The sequence below is a fragment of the Misgurnus anguillicaudatus genome, chromosome 21 (assembly GCF_027580225.2).
Source record: "Misgurnus anguillicaudatus chromosome 21, ASM2758022v2, whole genome shotgun sequence".
In the NCBI taxonomy this organism is placed as follows: domain Eukaryota; kingdom Metazoa; phylum Chordata; class Actinopteri; order Cypriniformes; family Cobitidae; genus Misgurnus; species Misgurnus anguillicaudatus.
The window spans coordinates 1,278,129-1,295,306 of record NC_073357.2 but is presented as its reverse complement, the minus strand read 5'-3'; the positions used below and the strand labels follow the sequence as shown (position 1 = coordinate 1,295,306).

The window sequence follows — 17,178 nt, the reverse complement described above, 5'->3', positions numbered from 1 at the left end:
GGCTTGGAAGATGTATAATCCACTTTGGTCATAGACCGGGAATAATCCACTCACGGAAAATAAATAATCCACACAGGTCACGGACCGGGAAGAAATCCTCTCGCGGCAGATGATGGTAGTCGTAGAAACCCAGATTCAACTGGTGTACTGCCTAAAAGCGAGGCAAACCAGCTGATTCGGGAAACAGTCTGAGTTCAATAGAGTTCAAGTTCATGTAAGCGTGAGAACTCCGGGCAAAGACGAGCCTTTGGACACCGAAAACCAATCCTGGGATAGATGACAGAGAGAACACAGAAACTTCTGACAAGACAAGGCAAGGCAGCAAGACTGGGACCAGAAACAATGAGCGTGCGACGAGAGACAGGACGACGTGCTATATAAAGGGAAACATTAACGAGACACCACCGGTGAACAATTACCGGAACGAGCGGGCGAGGAGAGTGAACACATGAGAAACCGTCACCAACAGGTAAATAAACAAACACATACCCACAACCACCGATCACCTAGAAGTCATGACACACTATAGGATTTACCTTTAAAATGAAATGGTCTATTATTATCTTATTTGAAAGGGTCATGAATAATAATGTTGAGCTCTGCTCTGATTGGCTGTTTCTCCTTCAGTAGCTCTGTTTGTGTGTAAACAGATCTTATGTTTGAGTCTGTATCAGATGAAGATACAGATTTTGAGGAATAATCAATTGTTTGGAGATTGTTAATGGATGTTTCTGAGTGGTGTGTTTTTTCAGTATGGACCTGCATAACTAAACTGTAACGGCAATAGTAGAACTTTAGGCTAAATGCTAGCATATAGCATGAGCATATAGCATATAGCATATAGCATTAACTAGCATATAGCGCTAATTCAGCAGTCACAAATTTGTTTTTAGCATTGTTAAAACATTTTAATTAATTTAATGTTGGGGGTCTTACATCTGGACTGCAACGTCACAGCCAGTGTTATGTTGAGATTGGTCTGTTTCCCAGTGGTCTTTTGCATGCATGAGGTTTACATAAGAAGAAGGAGACAATCATGTTTGAGGCTCATGATATGTCATTACCATAAACAGAACTCAATTTATCAATATATACCTTGTAAATACAGTTTTACATTCTACAGCACCTTTAAATGAGCTGTATCTATTGTTCATTGTGCCGATGCATTGACATTTCATGTCACGGCCAATGTGTTCTTATTCTTATTAAGCATCTTATTCAATAAGTACATTTACTTTACCCTGACATTCTTTCTTGTAGCAATTGAGGTCACAAGCAAACAATAAAAATGCAAAGAAACCATTTACAAATATATTCAAATAATAAAGGTGTGGCTTTTTTCTTTGAAATTGAAAGTTAAAAAAGTACTGCAAAGACATGACAACTTAAACAAATCATTTAGAGAGCCAGAGCAGATACTGCAAAGCCTGAGGAGGAGAATACACACCTTAAAAAGGTAAATATGACTTATCATTATTAATGCAACACTTTTACTTAAGTACACACATATGGTACATATGTCTGGATTTCCTGTGCACTGCAGTTAATCTCTTTAATAAATTGATTGAACACTTTAGTGGCATTCTGAATGCTTTGTTTACATGACATTAAAATATCCTCAAAATGTGCATAACTCAGCACAATTCAAATTCCTATAGGTCTATGCATTGATTTGCTCTAAAGAATTTTTAAACTGATTTTAAGATGGTGTTTTGAAAGATCACCCAGCTAACAAAGAGTTTGTTTTAAGAACGTTGCTTAAACATTGCTAATATTTTCATTAAATTACAGGAACATATTGTGGTAGTTTCCCAGACAGGGTTTATCCTAGTCCTTGACTTAAATGCATGTTTGAAATACTTTAATTTAAAAACATTATACACTAACACTTTTTTATACATCAGTGCCATTGTTTTGTGTCGAGATGCACACTAATATTGTTGATTTGTTGATTCAAATTAAAAAGTTACCTGGTTGCCGTAAAATGAATGAAGGTTGAATTTATCCAAATTAGATTTTTTTAAGTTGAACCAAGTGGTAACACTTTACAATAAGGGTGCACTACTAAGCATTAATTCATGCTTAATTAATGCACAGATAATACTGAATTAATTTATTATTAATGATTATCTAAGCTATTCATTAGCTATTCATTAATGAGTGCCTCATTAGCAACTAATGAAGAGTATGTCTGATTAATATATTAGTTCATATATGAATTGTTATTAATTAAATGTGTAATTGTGGATTAATTCCACCATCACTTATTTTATTAACTAATAGTGTAAGTTAATTTGTAAATTACCACAATGAGCCAAAGCCTTATAATACAGGTAAACTAATATAGCATTAATACATTATTAATTACAGCATTAGTAGTGTTGTAATTAATACAATTACTAAATAATGAGTTAATAATGATGTGCCTCAACAAGTAAAGTCACAACATAATGATATATTTGCAAACCATTAGCTAATGATTAATTAATAATTAATGACCATCACTAGAGTTTATAAAAGTTATTTATTAAACATGGGTTTCCAAAAACATTGCCAAAACACATTTCCATAACACACTACATTTAAACACAACATTAAAACATTTTAAAATATATATATAAAATGAAATACTATAATATATTCCCCTCTCTATGACAACTTAAAAGTTAATGTCACATATATAGTGAGTGACATATGACATACAGATATAAATACATATGTCATGCTATAAATAGTTTTAGGCATATATTCATATATTGGAAAAAGAACACTGATCAAAATTAGACAACACTTTCAGATACCTCACAGTTATCTGTGTTAATCTGGCACCCGTGCTAATACATAACACAAATGTAAAGTCTAACCGTTTCAGACTGTCGGTCATAAAAGTTGATGGTAACAAACTCTGATAGAGAAAAAGAACATGCACAGACAAATCCAAATTAAACCCTGCGGCTCATGACCACACGAAACGATCAAGTTGATAGTAATATAACAAAGACCTACTCCTGGATTAATCTAAACCCTGTCCAGGAAACTGTCCCGTAATGTTTAGACATTGACTCCTTGTTTTGTTTAAAGTCACCATAATGATATTCAGTGTTTACTTCAGATGGCCTCCTTATTTTACAATCACTGTGGAACGATTGTAAAATACATTTGTTATAGCAAAAAAAGCTGAGTGATAATGTGATAAGGTTATGTTGGTTATTGACTGGTAATGAGATTTGTCAAATCATCTGTAGTTTGACTCATTGTTTACCCACTCATCAAAAGTGTGTCGTGATACTACAGCTACAATCTTATGTCTCTAAGAAACATTAGAATGTAAACTCCTAAACTCATATTGCATCATCACATTTATTTAAAAATCTAGTTGTGAAGCACAAAAATGGACATAAGGAAATTTACATTTAAATGATCATTTTGCTACAGTTTTGCTTGACCAAATGAAACACATCTAATCAGTTCAGATAACACATTTCCAATTTAATTTGGCAACTTGCAAAGCATTAAAACTGGATTTACAAAAAGGATTGTAGTTAACAACAATTTTGCACCAAACATTGCACATATAGCATGGAAAATTAAATACAAAAATGCATTGCCATATTGCATATTACATTCTAAATTGAAAATTACTACCAATATGCTTTCATATGTTCAAGGAACCAAGCAGCTCCAAAAAAAGGTTAGTGTTCTTGAGAGTGTAACCCCAAAAACCTTAGTTTTCTAATCAAAAATATTTAAATCACATACAAACTTGGTTTTCAGATCAAAAACATTCAAATCACATACTGTAGTGTATTGCAGTCCTGGATTAATCTGTTAATCCACATACTGTATTGTAAATACTGAAGACATCACCATTTTTCTCAGACGTCATGGGTGCGCATTGAATCTTGGGATAGCCAAGGCTGTGAATTTGCCTTCAAATACAACCTTGGAAGGCCACAGCCCCTGAAATGTTCCAACCCACTCAGTAACCACTAGGCAACACTGGGAAGTGTTCCCGCTGGCGGTAGCAAAGAACAGTGTGGAAGCCACACCCCATAAAAGTTTCTTAGATGGCATATCCAATATGGAATAACCATAAAGGGCTTTCTGCATATTGAGGTCTCTGTGAGACTACACTTAGAGCTAGTCTGCTGAGGAAAAAACGTAGGACTAGTTTTAACTACGGATAATGCACACATGGGATTTCAAGAATTCATCTGATGCAAAGCTGACACGGGCGTTGGAGGAAGTACCAAAGTCTACCAAAAAAGGGGATTTATGGTATCAATATAGCGCCATACTGGCACTGCAAGCCGACACACGAGACCGGGGCTCTCTGTGTTTCTACCTGCTGGAGGTGAGAACACGAAAGGAAACCAGATCGACAGGAACACTGTAGAATCTTGTGAACATGTTAGATGTCGCCCGACCCGCAGCCCTACAAATGTCTGTCAGCGAGGTGCCGTGCGCCAACGCCCAAGAAGACGCAATGCGGCAAGTGGCATGCACCCGTAACCTGAGCAGGCACAGGAGGCCTAGCAATTGATACGCCAGGCAATGGTGTCCACTATCCAGTGTGACATTCTCAGTTTGGAGACAACTTTGCCTTTCTGCTGTCCTCTGTAACAGACAAAGAGCTGGTCTGAGGTCCTAAAGCTTCCCGTTCAGTCCAAGTAGAGTCGCAAAGCGCTGACGGGACAAAGCAAAGCTACGGCTGGGTCTGGCTCCTCCGGGGGCAGTACTTGCAGGATCACCACCTAATCTCTAAAGGGAGTGGTGGGAACCTTGGGCACGTAGCCGGGATTGGGTCTCAGTGTAACACTGGAGTCCCCAGGTCCAAACTGTAGGCCCGAATTGTCGACAGAGAATGCTTGCAGGTCCCCTACCTAACTGATTGAGGCCAATGCAACCAGGGTCAAAGTTTTCATTGAAAGAAACTTGACGCGCACTGACTGCAGAAGCTCAAAAGGGGGTGCCCTGGAGACAATTATGCACCATGGACAGATCCCAAGAGGGTATAGAGGGGGGACGGGATGGATTTAGCCTCTCCGCTCCCCTAAGGAACCTGATGATCAGGTCGTGCTGTCCGACCAACTTCCCTGCTATGGGGTCATGGTGGGTGGAGATAGCAGCAGCATAGACCTTAATGGTGGAGGGGGACAGCCTCCTCTCCAACCAGTCTTGTAAAATAAAAAGCACTACACTGATCGGACACTCACAGAGGTTGTCTCTCTGGGAGGAACACCACTCAACAAACAGGTTCCACTTCAGAGCATAAGCATATCTCGCAATGAGAGACCTCTGGAGATGTTAACAGGTCCACCTGTGCTGCTCTGAACTGTATCCAGAGGATCCGAACTGTGTGGGGGTGAAGTTGCCACTTTCCGGGGGTCACTGCTTGTGATAGCTCATCAGCCACACGATTGAGTGTGCCCAGGATGTGAATGGCATGAAGGGACCTCAGGTGCTTCTAACTCCACAAGAGAAGATGGTGGCACATTGTGACATGCAACGGGAGCAAACACCACCCTGATGGTTGATCTAAGCAACGGTCGCAGTATTGTCTGTATGGACTAGAACCTTTTTGCCCTGCAACTCGCCTTTGAGGTGGACAAGAGCAAGATATACTGTCCAGAACTTGAGGCAGTTGACATGCCAGTGCAGTTGAGGTCCCGTCCAGACCCCTGAAACTGCACACCCATTGTACGTGCCCCCCCCCCCCCCCCCCCCGTGGTCGAGGGATCTGTGAAAACAACAGTATGTCTGGAGACCTGTTTCAAGAGCATGTCTGCCCAGAGCAAGGAATGTTCTGACCACAAGAGAAAGGTACAACGGCACACCGGTGTGATTTGCACCCGGTGCATACCGCTGCACCATGCCCATCTTGGAATTCGGCCGTGACGCCGGTGCTGAAGCGCTCTCATGTGGAGCAGTCCGAACAGTGTTACAGCTGCTGCCATATGCCTCAGGAGCCTCTGAAATAGTTTCAGTGGGAATGCCGTCTTGTGTTCTAACGAATTCAAGAATTTGAGCATTGACTCTACACGCTCCTCTGTGAGGCGTGCCGTATGTTCGACCGAATCCAATATCATACCAAGATCCTCTGCACGGGGAGTTTGCTCTTGTCCCAGTTGACCTAAAGACCCAAAAGGACGAGATGCCTGAGCACCATGTCCCTGTGTTCCCAAAGCTGCTCCCAAGACTGTGCTACTATGAGCCAGTCATCGAGGTAAGCAAGGATATGAACGCGGTGTTCCCTGAAGGGAATGAGGGCACCCTCTGCGACTTTTGTGAAGACACGGTGGGACTTTGTACTGATATGCTTTTGAAGCGTTTTGAATGGCAGCTTCTGAAGCGCATGATTCAAAGAGTGCAGATCAAGGATTGGTTGTGGGTTTTTTTGGGTACTATGAAGTAAGGGTTGTAAAATCCCAACCTCATCTCAGCTGGAGGAAACTGCTCAATCACATCCTTCGCCAGGAGGACAGCGCTCTCTGAACGCAAAATGTGGGCATCTACATCCCTCACAGAAGTGAAGAGGACGCCTGCCAACTTTTTGGAATGCCAGGCAAACTGAATCACGTAGCCAAGTCTCATAAAGCTATTGCGACAGGCTGGGAAGCTCTATCCAGGCCCCCAGATATTGTGCAAGCGGGACTGAAGGTGTTGTACCCACAGTGGGCCATCTGGGCTAAGCAGATGTGCCCTACATAGTGCATTGCGTAAGCACACGAGCTGGGGTAGGTGATCATATGGGAACGTTGGCCCGGCTCTGCTACCGAACAGCCGGTACGAAAAGATGTTGAGTTAGACTCCCCAGATGCCTGTGCATGTCCACTGGCAAAAGAGGAGAACGCAGGTGGGCTGGTTCTGAGCCGCCCACTGTGTTCTCCATCCTCTGAAGACCTGGAGAAGGAGTAGGAAACTGCTCTTTTGGTGAGGTTGTGGTTACCGGCTGAAAAGCCGGCTGAAAAGAAATGAACTGGAATAAAAGATTCTCCACCCAGCCCTCCGGCGGGCAAGGGAGCGGTGCAGTCACAGTCTCTCAAAGAGCAGTCCTCGCTACCCCCAGGTGGCCAGTCTCAGGGCTGCTTACTCTTGTGTTTTCCACCATGCTTTGCGTCAGGCTGGACAGCAGACTGCCTTGGCAGGAAGGAATTAAGACACTGTCGTCAACAGAGTGGTGGTAGCAGCAGATCAACAGCGAGGATGTGTTTTATTGCCTCAGTCTGCTTCTGGGCGGCCGAAAACTGCTGGGCAAAGCTTTTGACTCCCTCGCCAAAGAGGCCGGCCTAGAATATAAGGGGCGCTTAAGAACCGTGTCTTGTTCGCCTCGCTCATATCAGCCAGGCACAGCCAGAGGTGGCACTCCTGGACCACCAAGGTGGACATGGCACGTTCCGACAGCCTGCGCTGTGACCTTGGTCGTTCACAGCTCCAGGTCGGTAGCCATACGCAGTTCCTTAAGGGCTGTCTGGTCGTGACCACCCTTGTGCAGATCCTTCAGTGCTTTTGACTGATGGACCTGTAGCAGCAACATGGCATGTAATGCTGAAGCTGCCTCCCCACAGGCTCGATAAGCACTGGCCAGCAGTGCGGATGAGTACTTACAAGCCCATGAGGGCAGGGACGGCTTATCCCTCCAGAAGGCAGGGGTGGCTGGACACAGCTGCATCGCAACCGACAGCTCCGCCATCGGGACAGCCATGTACCCTTTAGTAGTCCTCAGATCTGCCATGGTCATCTTCCCAAAGAAGGAACATGTACCATCCACAAGTGCTGCCTCAGCAAGTGAGATGCCCAGACACGTGAGGCAGTGAGTGTGACCATCCGAGGGGCACATAAATTTGCTGCATCCAGCAGCACACGGGCGGAACAGCATATTTAGAAAGATGTGAATCCACCTGTGAAACATAGAGAAATGTAGTCTTAAAAAGATACAGATTAATAATGTGTAGCTATTTTAGTGAGGAAACTACTCTTTTTGTGCAGATGGATAATGAAGCACGCAGGAGATAGTAACCACACTCTCCAGAAAATATAAATGAACACAAGCAGGGAAGTCACTGCAAGCACTATCATGCCAACTATCCATGCACAGGTTCCTACAAAAAGCTGCTTCTAACACACACAGCAGTGCTGATGGGTCCGAAGCGAAAAGCTAACGAATGATGCTCACCTGCTGGCATTTATACACACCTGGCGGGGTGGAGCCAGCAGATGCAAATACTGCATGCCAACATTTATTGGCTCCTTACAAACAAAACGAACCTGATTGGTCTCTCTATGCGAGTTCTCAATTCGTCATCACGATGTGACGTCATAGTGACCGACTGAAAGGGAAGATTCTGCCATAAATTCAACTAAGTCACTTCTACTCTCTATTCTTTGCATGTTATTTTCCATCTTTTTCTTTTCTTTAGTATGTTAGTATCATTTACTAGTGTTTTTGGTTATTCTTGTTTATCTTTTGTCAATAAATTCCATTGTATTACCATGGGGTCTTCCTTGTGTTGATAATACAATTAAAAGTTCTACAAGCTGGCCAGAATCTCACAAAATCCTTCAGATAAATTAGATGAAAACTTTCCTCCAATTTACATATTTTCTTATTTGTTAAATGATCTATTTAGATAATTCTTATACTGTTAAAGTGCCCCGAGTTAAATGAGGGAGGGGTCATCTGACACACGCACTAGAGGTGCAATTCACTTCTATTATCCTGTGTATGGCATACTACCCAATTGTTGCCCCGTGTGAAAATCACTACATTGATTGCTGCCCGTGTCAGTTAAAACATAAATGCAAACATGGCCTGAGCTGCGTTACATGAGATGAACCCAGCACGACAGGCAGCCAATAAAAATTGTTATGCTGCCAACAGAAATCCATGCTTATCTCTTCCTTTCCAATCATCTTTTAGTATAATTAATCATCTATACTTCATTGCCAGGCGGAGACGCATAGCGCTGTTACGTTTAAAAGAAATAGAAGATAATGAAACCTTAAAAAATTGTCTTTATTTTTTTTCAGTTAGTCTTGTAATCACACAGTAGATTTCTAATTAGTTATATGTTTTTGTAAAGCCTCGTTTTAAACGCTTTAAAAAGGGGGCACAAATTAGATGTGAGAGGACAAAGCCCCCTTTTGCCTCCTCGTGGCATCGGGCCTGGCCACACAGATCATAAAACATCATAAAACATTAGAACAAAATTGTGATCTTGAAGTTTGTTTTTCAGTACATTTGGTCAATGTGGTGTAAAAGCTGTTTTATGGTGTTTACACACCAAGTTCGTATGAACCCTCCAAACGATCTCAGAAAAGTGCATGGAGTATATGTGAACAAACCAAGTGATCTCAGACCCCCTTAAAAGGACCCAAAAGTAACCCGAACTCAGTACAGGTCTGTAGGTGGTCTGAGTACGGTTTGCTTTTGGGTTCTTTCGTGGTTCGATTTCTTTTTTATATGTGAAATTAATGAGGTCCCGGTCTGCTTTGAGTTTCGTTTTGACATTGTATCAAAATCAACTGCTGCACAGAAAGCTGGGGTCTGAGTTCTCCTGAAGTTTAATGTGAACAAGAAATGGTCTGATATAACTTCAGTTCTGAAGATGACCAAAAAAGAACTGGGTCCTCTTTTGAGTCCACTATATTGTGAACACCAAAAGGACTGGTGTCACATTCGGCTAGTTCCTTTTCTGGTTCACTTTGGTCAATTGGGTTTGGTTCTTTTAAAATGAACTATATGTGAAAACACCCTTAGTCTAAAGGGAAAGTCCAGAAAAAACATTTATTTACTAGTTCATGATCCCTTTAAATTAATATTTGTTTTTATTACCTTATTGTTCATATTGCGCTGAGAATAAAGGATTGTATATCGTAGTGTAAATGTAATATCTGACTAAATAAATCCTAAGTTTTTGCAAAGCAAGCCATAAAAACACACTAACCACCACACAGAAAATCTTTGCTTCTGCACACCACATACATTTTTTATTAAGATGATAATTACATGATAATGTTGTTGTTGTTATTATTATAAGCCCTAGGTTTAACTCCTGACACAATCAAAACGGCAACAGCCACAGATATCTCCCAGCAACTTCACCGCTCCATCTGTCAAAACCTGTCTGAAGATTCAGTCACCATGAGCAGGAGACACATCTCTTTTGAGGATCAACTGGTAGACAACCGGGATGATCGGGAGTGGGATGAGGCTCTTCAGCGGGCACAGGTGGATAACCTGAGTGAAAGTGATGAGATCCTTTGCAACATCTGTGAAGAAAATGCTGTGAAGTCCTGCTTGACCTGTTTACTCCATTACTGCGAACATCATCTGAAGCCGCATTACTCTGTGGAGAGGCTAAGGGGTCATAAACTTGTAAAACCAGAGAAGAGATTGGATGAGAGAGCATGCAGTTCTCACGGCAGACCCCTGGATCTCTACTCTACCCGAGACAAACGCTGCATCTGTGCTTTATGTGTGACACCTGGAGTAGACGTCATACCTGTGGAGAGGGAGAGAAAGATGAGAGAGGTATTAAACTTTCATAGGAAATAATACAGTGGGTAATATATGGGCCCTGGATTTAATTTTCAGGAGACATTTACAGATTTCTTGATTGCTTTGATGCAGTCTTCAAATCCAACTCCACATTTTCAAAAGAGTTAACACACAGATCTTAACAGTGGCACTCATGGTCGAAATGACACATTTTGTTTGCAAAAGACTCGAATGGTGCAAAAACATTTAAAATATGCAACAAAAGCAAAATTTACTTTCCAAAAACACAACTTGCACACAAGTATATGAGCTCTTTCAGTCAATCATTACACAGTGGACAACAAAATACAAAATGCTCAGTGTAAAAAGGGATTAATGATCACTGGTCTGATTGTATGTTATTCTGTGTTATCATCATTCAGTTTGAATTTGATCTTTTAATGTACAATGTAGTTGATATTGATATTACTTCTAATTGACTCCCGAGTTGCAATGGAACGTTCTATTGACTTTCACTTCTTGTCAATATAAGTTCTTTGCCATGGCTAAAACAATGGAGTTTGGACTGTTTGAATGACATCCGTGTTAACTGTTTTGCAAAAGTGTGGGAAAAATGTGTCAATCCAATAAGAAAGGATTAACGCATTTGCAAGACGTGTCTTCTGCTCTGCTGAGATAGTGATGACGAAAACTGAGTGGATCTTAGTTTCTTTAACCAGGTCAAAGCAATCAAGAAAAACTGTATTTGAATCATATACATTAAACCATGTACTAGGCAACAGTAGTTTAGGAATAGATTGCTACTCACAATTCCTCTCATGTTTGTGCAATGAGGTGAAGTACCTTTACATATATAAAATATGTTACTGTTTCTCACACAAATAACGCGTGTGCGTGCGTGCGTGTGTGCGTGTTCTATAGGCCGAACAGCAAAGGACTATTGTGGAGTTGGAAGGTGTGATTGAAATGGGAGAAATCAAAATTAAAGACCTTGAGAATACAGTCAGAAACAATGTAGTAAGTAACCCATATGTTTACATTCATCACAGTTTATGTTAGGTATGTTAAGTTCTTCAAGTATGTATACAGTCTGTTTGACCATAACTTAAATTTGACAAACAGTTCAGTACTGTTATAAAATCTTGCTTTTTTATCTTCGCCTACTTTCTAAAGTGAAACTGTTTTACCTTCCAAATGGTGAACCCTTTCGTTTAGATGATTGTATTTTAAGCCGGCAACTCATATTTAGTCTGCACTGCACTGCTTATTTATCAAATTTGGAATTGACTTTAAAATTTTAATATTTGTACATTTTTGTACAGTGGGTAAAATAAGTAAAAATCCAACCATTAGGTGTCCATAAATTAGGTTCTGTGTTATCATGTAATATGAAACAGGGAAAAAGTATTGGACCCCTGAAGGTGTGAAAGGCATGGGAAGCCAAGACAGTCAGTAATGAAAAAGCAATCCTGCTGGTGAGTGTCAGTGCAAATATTAACAGCTGGTTCTGTCTATAAAATGAAGTTTCATTACCAAGGTAAGAAACATCTCATGATGGGTAAATCCTAACCCAAACACACAGCCAGATAAACTCTAAGTTGGTTGAAGAGACAGGAAATAGGGCTGCTAGAATGTCCCAGTCAATCACCTGACTTAAATCCATTTTAAAATCTATGGAAAGAACTACATTGTGTCATTTAGCAGACACCTTTGTCCAAAACTAAAATAAAATATTTGAAGAGTGTTTGTGTGGAAAAATGAAAGGGTTAGCATCACACCTGCGAAATGCATGCAGGCTTTTGTACAAAGTATTAAATACATTTCAGTTAAGCCCTTTTCAAACAGAGATTACGGAAAATACACGGAAATGGGTCCGGGATTTGTCCAGGATTGTTTGATTTTTTGGTTTATTCACACTGCCAATGATTTTCCCTAATCGTGATGTGCTGTTCTGTCATGCTGGTGAATGATCTCTGATAGTGACGAGCTCCCTGATTTCTGCTTCAGTACAGTTTGCTGACGTTTCTCATCATGAATGTTGATCTGCGTGTCCCTGTGTCAAAAAGCAGAACCATAACTTCTTGTTGCGAAGGCACACCCCTTACAACATTGTTTCTGCCTCTTGTTCACACAGAACATTTACTGGACGTGTTTGTGTTCACACAGAAACCTCTCTGACAAATTTAACGGAAATGTTCTGGGACCAAAGTGAATGAGGTTTTAGCGTGTTCAATACTTTTTCCTGTGTCATTTTACATGATTACAAGCTGACAATGTCAATTAAAGCTGCTGGGGGAATACAACTAGTTGTGCTTTAAGAAACAGATTTCCAATGTGACTTTCTGAATGTATATAAAGTCACAGAGAGTGATCAGTTGTTCCTCTACTCTTCACAGGCTGATATAAACAGAGAGGAAACAGAGATACAGAAGGTGTTTGCTGCAGTGATTGATGCTGTGAGGAGAGCTGAGAAGGAGCTGCTTGCTCCTCTAGAGAATGGACACAGAAGTCTGGAGACAGAGAAGGAAGAGAAGACACGGCAGATACTAAGAAACAACGCACAGCATAAAGAAACCATCAATCATCTGAATCAAACACGGAACGAAGAAGACGACATCCTCTTTCTCAAGGTCAGACATTAATATTATTGTAGATTAAAAATATTATGTATATGAAATATATTATAATATAAACTTATATATTGTATATTAAAGTATTTTCACACAAGAGAGAGTGCTGTTATACTGAATATCAGGACAGTGATTCATACTACAGCTTGATTATGAGATTCATATACAGAGAGTTACATCTGAGACAAAATGTGCTGTTGGTTTCCTTTTGCTCCAAACAATCAGGTTTTCATGTCACCTGGAGAAGTGGGTATACTCTTAATGTGTGCTCCCAATTTTTAAAGCGTGCCAACTTAGGTTGAACGCTCTGTGTTATAACATTTAAGACTAGTCTTGCATAATTAGTTCACTCCAAAATGGGCCAGTGTTTTGACTTGACCTTGGCTGCTTGACTTCCAGCATAAGGATCATTATGAAATGTATTATTTATATTTAGAATTTAGACGTGGGTATTCCTCATGTCATCTAATAAAGAAGTTAGGGTATACTCCATACATAAACATACATAATATACATATATAACATACATGTTATGTTGTAATGTTTTTGTTTTTCTTTCAGTCGTATCCATCTGTGCCTACTGAACTCAGAGATTATTCGAGTGTTTCTATTGACACTAAACTAAACTTTGGCTCCATGAGAAATATAACCACATCTGTTTTGACTTCTATTAACACTCAGCTGGAGAATCTTTGCTCTTTTGGTGAGAGATGATGATGATTGACAGTAGTGATGTATTGAGTGGGGTCATGGCATTTTTCAAAGTAACTTGCAGTAACATTTAAGTACCATAGTATGTAAATACAGTCATCATACTACATGTCGTGGTATATTTAAGCGATATTGCTTTTATACAACAGTTCGACGGCACACGTTTGAAAAACGAAAACTAGAAAACAACAACGGAGTTATTTTAAAAGCCTCTTTGTTTGAGAACTACTTCTTCCGCCACGGATTTGAGGGCGGACAGAATGACAGGTAACACTTTCGGCTGCTTTGAATCTCATATTAACTCAATGGACGGAAAAGCCGTTTTTAAATATTACAATTTCTTGGTCACAAAGTGTAGTTTTAAGATTAGTTCAGTCGAGAATATATATGTATTATATTTAAATCTACAGTCGATTAGTAAAGATAGCGCGTGTTTGAACGTTTGCTTAGTGAGATTCGGTACGTATGAGAACCAAAGCATGAGCGGACGTCAGTGTTCACTCGCCCCGCTGACCACCGCCCTCTCTGGGCTACATCTCTGACAGGGATTCCCTGGCTCTCATGTTGGCCTGATGGTCAAAAATTAGATCAAATCAGCAGTGTTTGGTGTCATGATGAAACTATTACTTGTTTTTTTTATTCATATTTAGTGTCTTTTGTGTTGTTATTGTTTTGGCGCTAGGTAAAAGTTAATTAAACTATACTTCTATAATGTTACTATTGGTTTACCATTTCATCTTAATGCGATACGAGCACTCGGTTATTATTAGACTTCGTTCTTGTCAGTACTATATAAAACTGTTTTTAATAAGTGTCAGAGAGATGTTTTTGCATGCTGCTTATAAATATATCAGTGGCGATATCTCATAACATGTTTTAATAGTCACGTCGCGATTAAATAAATGATCAATGTCCACATTTAAAAGCTGCGGTGCTTACCTGCAGTTCCACGGTGTTTTCGCGTTCTGATAAGAGATATAGCTCCAGAAAAAAATGAGTGTTTATATTCCTCTTTCCAAGTGTTAATCGTCCACACGATGTGACAAGACATTACTCCCATTAACTTTAACGTAACATCCAAGAGCGCTGATCTTTGACGGAATAATAACTTCCGATTGGGAATTCACAGACTGATTTATGAGCTAGTGAACTAATGAGACACACGGAGAGTGATTCAAAACAGCGCGGTTGTGTGTGTCTGCAGTTTTTCCATTCAGAGAGGAGCCTGTTTATAGGACCTCCATTCACTATGTGGCGGAATGATACGAAAGGTGAAGCGGTTACTGTGCCGTTATCAGTACAATATTGCACGCCTCTTAGCCAATCAGATTCGAGAACCAGAAAGAACTGTTGTATAAATCAGAATATTAAAGTATATTGGTGTAATCTGATAAATGCATCATATTTATCATTACTGTGTAGAGAATAAACTCTTTAAATGTTTTGTTGCAGAAATTAAAAGAATTCAGAGGTGTTTAGGTAAGAACATAAAAACAAATACATTCCTGAATCTTTATGTTGATTTATGAAGCTCTCAAAAGTTTCTTAACAGAGATTCTTTTCTTCAGTGGATGTGATTCTGGATAAAGAAACTGCACATCCAGCTCTGGAAGTGTCTCAAGATGGCAAAGCAGTAAGAGTCAGAGGAAACGCTCATGACATCCCAAGTGGCCCCAATCTGGTAGATGGAGTCCTGGGAAGGTATCAGATCAAGTCTGGAAAAGCATTCTGGTTAGTGGAGGTGGGACAACAATCGGGCTGGAAACTGGGTGTAGTGAGAGAAAATGCAAACAGGACAGGAGCGGTCTCCTACAAACCCAGTGATGGTTATTGGGTCATTGTGTTCTGTGATCCAAACATATACATAGCTAATGAAGATCGTCCCGTTCAGCTGCATCTCTCCAACAAACCTAAGAAGATAGGAGTGTTTGTCGACTATGAGAGCGCTCTCATCTCCTTCTATAATATGGACGATCTGTCACACATTTACACATTCACTCAGTGTAGATTCAATGGAACAATACGTCCATATTTTAATCCTCCTCTCAATAAAGATCATTCAGATCCAATGATAATTTCTACTCTTAATCCAACAATATAACATACATTAAACATCTCACTATATATATATATACAGAATATATGACAATTTAAATATCATTATATTATGGTGAACGGGGTATTGTCCATTTGATATATTTACATTAGATTTAAAATAACATTTGCCTTTCAACTAAAAAACTTTTAACAAAGAAACACTGTATGTAATATTTGTAGTAATAGCTTTAGAATGTATTCTAGTGTAGGTGCATTTCTTAGTTCTTATACTTGAAGGAATACCCCTAAAACATTTCTATTATTGATATACTTTGTTCATATGCTTTTAGTGAATTAATATTATCTTTTTCTCCAGAGTTTTTATTTGAAAATCACAGTTTAACACAAGTTACAGATCATTTTGTAGTGTACGATGAATCTGAGCTCTTTCTGTGTGGTGAATTTTAGCATCCATCTGGTGAAGGTTTATAGTACCACACTTCAGAACAATGCAATATAAATACAACTTTGTTCCTGCACCTGTTGCTCAGTTAATCTATAATCTGTCTTTATATATTTGTTTCTTTTATTAATGAATGGGGTTGAGGTTTATATTTGATTTTTAGTTAATTCAATTGTTTTAGTGGTGATTGGAATTAAGAGCACTCTTCTATTTATTATGCTAATTAAGCACTGTTTGTGTTGTTTGCCAAATATGTGTCAAGATGTATGACCTTATATACCTACAGATACAAATAAAGAAAAACTAACCTGATGTGGGTCTGAAATGTATTTGTATTATTTATGCTGTCTCTAGAAATTTGTTGAAGAGAAGAGGATTGGTCAACTTAATTTTAAAGGTGCTGTAGAATGTAAACCTGTATTTATGTAGGCATAGATGAATAATAAGAGTTCTGTATATGGTAATGACATATCATGAGCATTAAACACGAAATCGAATCAAATGAATAACACTTTATTAAATCTAATTATTTTATTTAGAGCTACAGAAGTGATTTGACACACTTAAGTAGGTTAATTGAGGTTACTGTCTCTTTAAGGCAAGCACGGACCTTGTTTCTGACTCCAATCTATACATACACTTAAGAAATTAACAAATGTTTTAATTAGAAAAAAAATATTGTGGTATTTCCTGATCATTTTGATTGTATGTGTCCCTTTAAGAACAGAAAGATTATGGGCTCTATCATACGATCGGCTCAATGCAGTGTAATGCAAGTGTCCCTTGCTAGTTTCAACCCGCCGCAATTATCATTTTCATGTTTAACGCCACATTGT

General features: G+C 39.6%; 1 protein-coding gene across 2 annotated transcripts; it reads left to right on the top strand.

Annotated features, from left to right (window-relative positions):
• Window positions 1-1,378: 1,378 nt before the first annotated feature.
• On the top strand, window positions 1,379-16,644 carry LOC129450926 (E3 ubiquitin-protein ligase TRIM21-like). 2 transcript variants are annotated; one of them, XM_073859894.1, is made up of 7 exons: window positions 1,379-1,456; window positions 10,047-10,534; window positions 11,423-11,518; window positions 12,898-13,131; window positions 13,693-13,834; window positions 15,295-15,321; window positions 15,411-16,644. In XM_073859894.1, the coding sequence occupies exons 2-7, from the start codon at window positions 10,145-10,147 to the stop codon at window positions 15,941-15,943; spliced, it is 1,422 nt and encodes a 473-aa protein (XP_073715995.1). In that variant the 5' UTR covers window positions 1,379-1,456; window positions 10,047-10,144; the 3' UTR covers window positions 15,944-16,644. The 2 variants fall into 2 exon arrangements, with proteins under 2 accessions (XP_073715995.1, XP_073715994.1); XM_073859893.1 differs by having other exon boundaries at window positions 1,398-1,456; window positions 10,041-10,534.
• The last annotated feature ends 534 nt before the right edge of the window (window positions 16,645-17,178 follow it).

What these genes read in the sequence shown, in the direction of transcription:
- LOC129450926 (XM_073859894.1), top strand. Translation starts at nt 10,145, where the DNA reads ATGAGCAGGAGACACATCTCTTTTGAGGATCAACTGGTAGACAACCGG. An exon ending in GGAGAATCTTTGCTCTTTTG is followed by an intron (nt 13,835 to 15,294) that starts GTGAGAGATGAT and finishes GTTTTGTTGCAG; the next exon opens with AAATTAAAAGAATTCAGAGG. An exon ending in AAGAATTCAGAGGTGTTTAG is followed by an intron (nt 15,322 to 15,410) that starts GTAAGAACATAA and finishes TCTTTTCTTCAG; the next exon opens with TGGATGTGATTCTGGATAAA.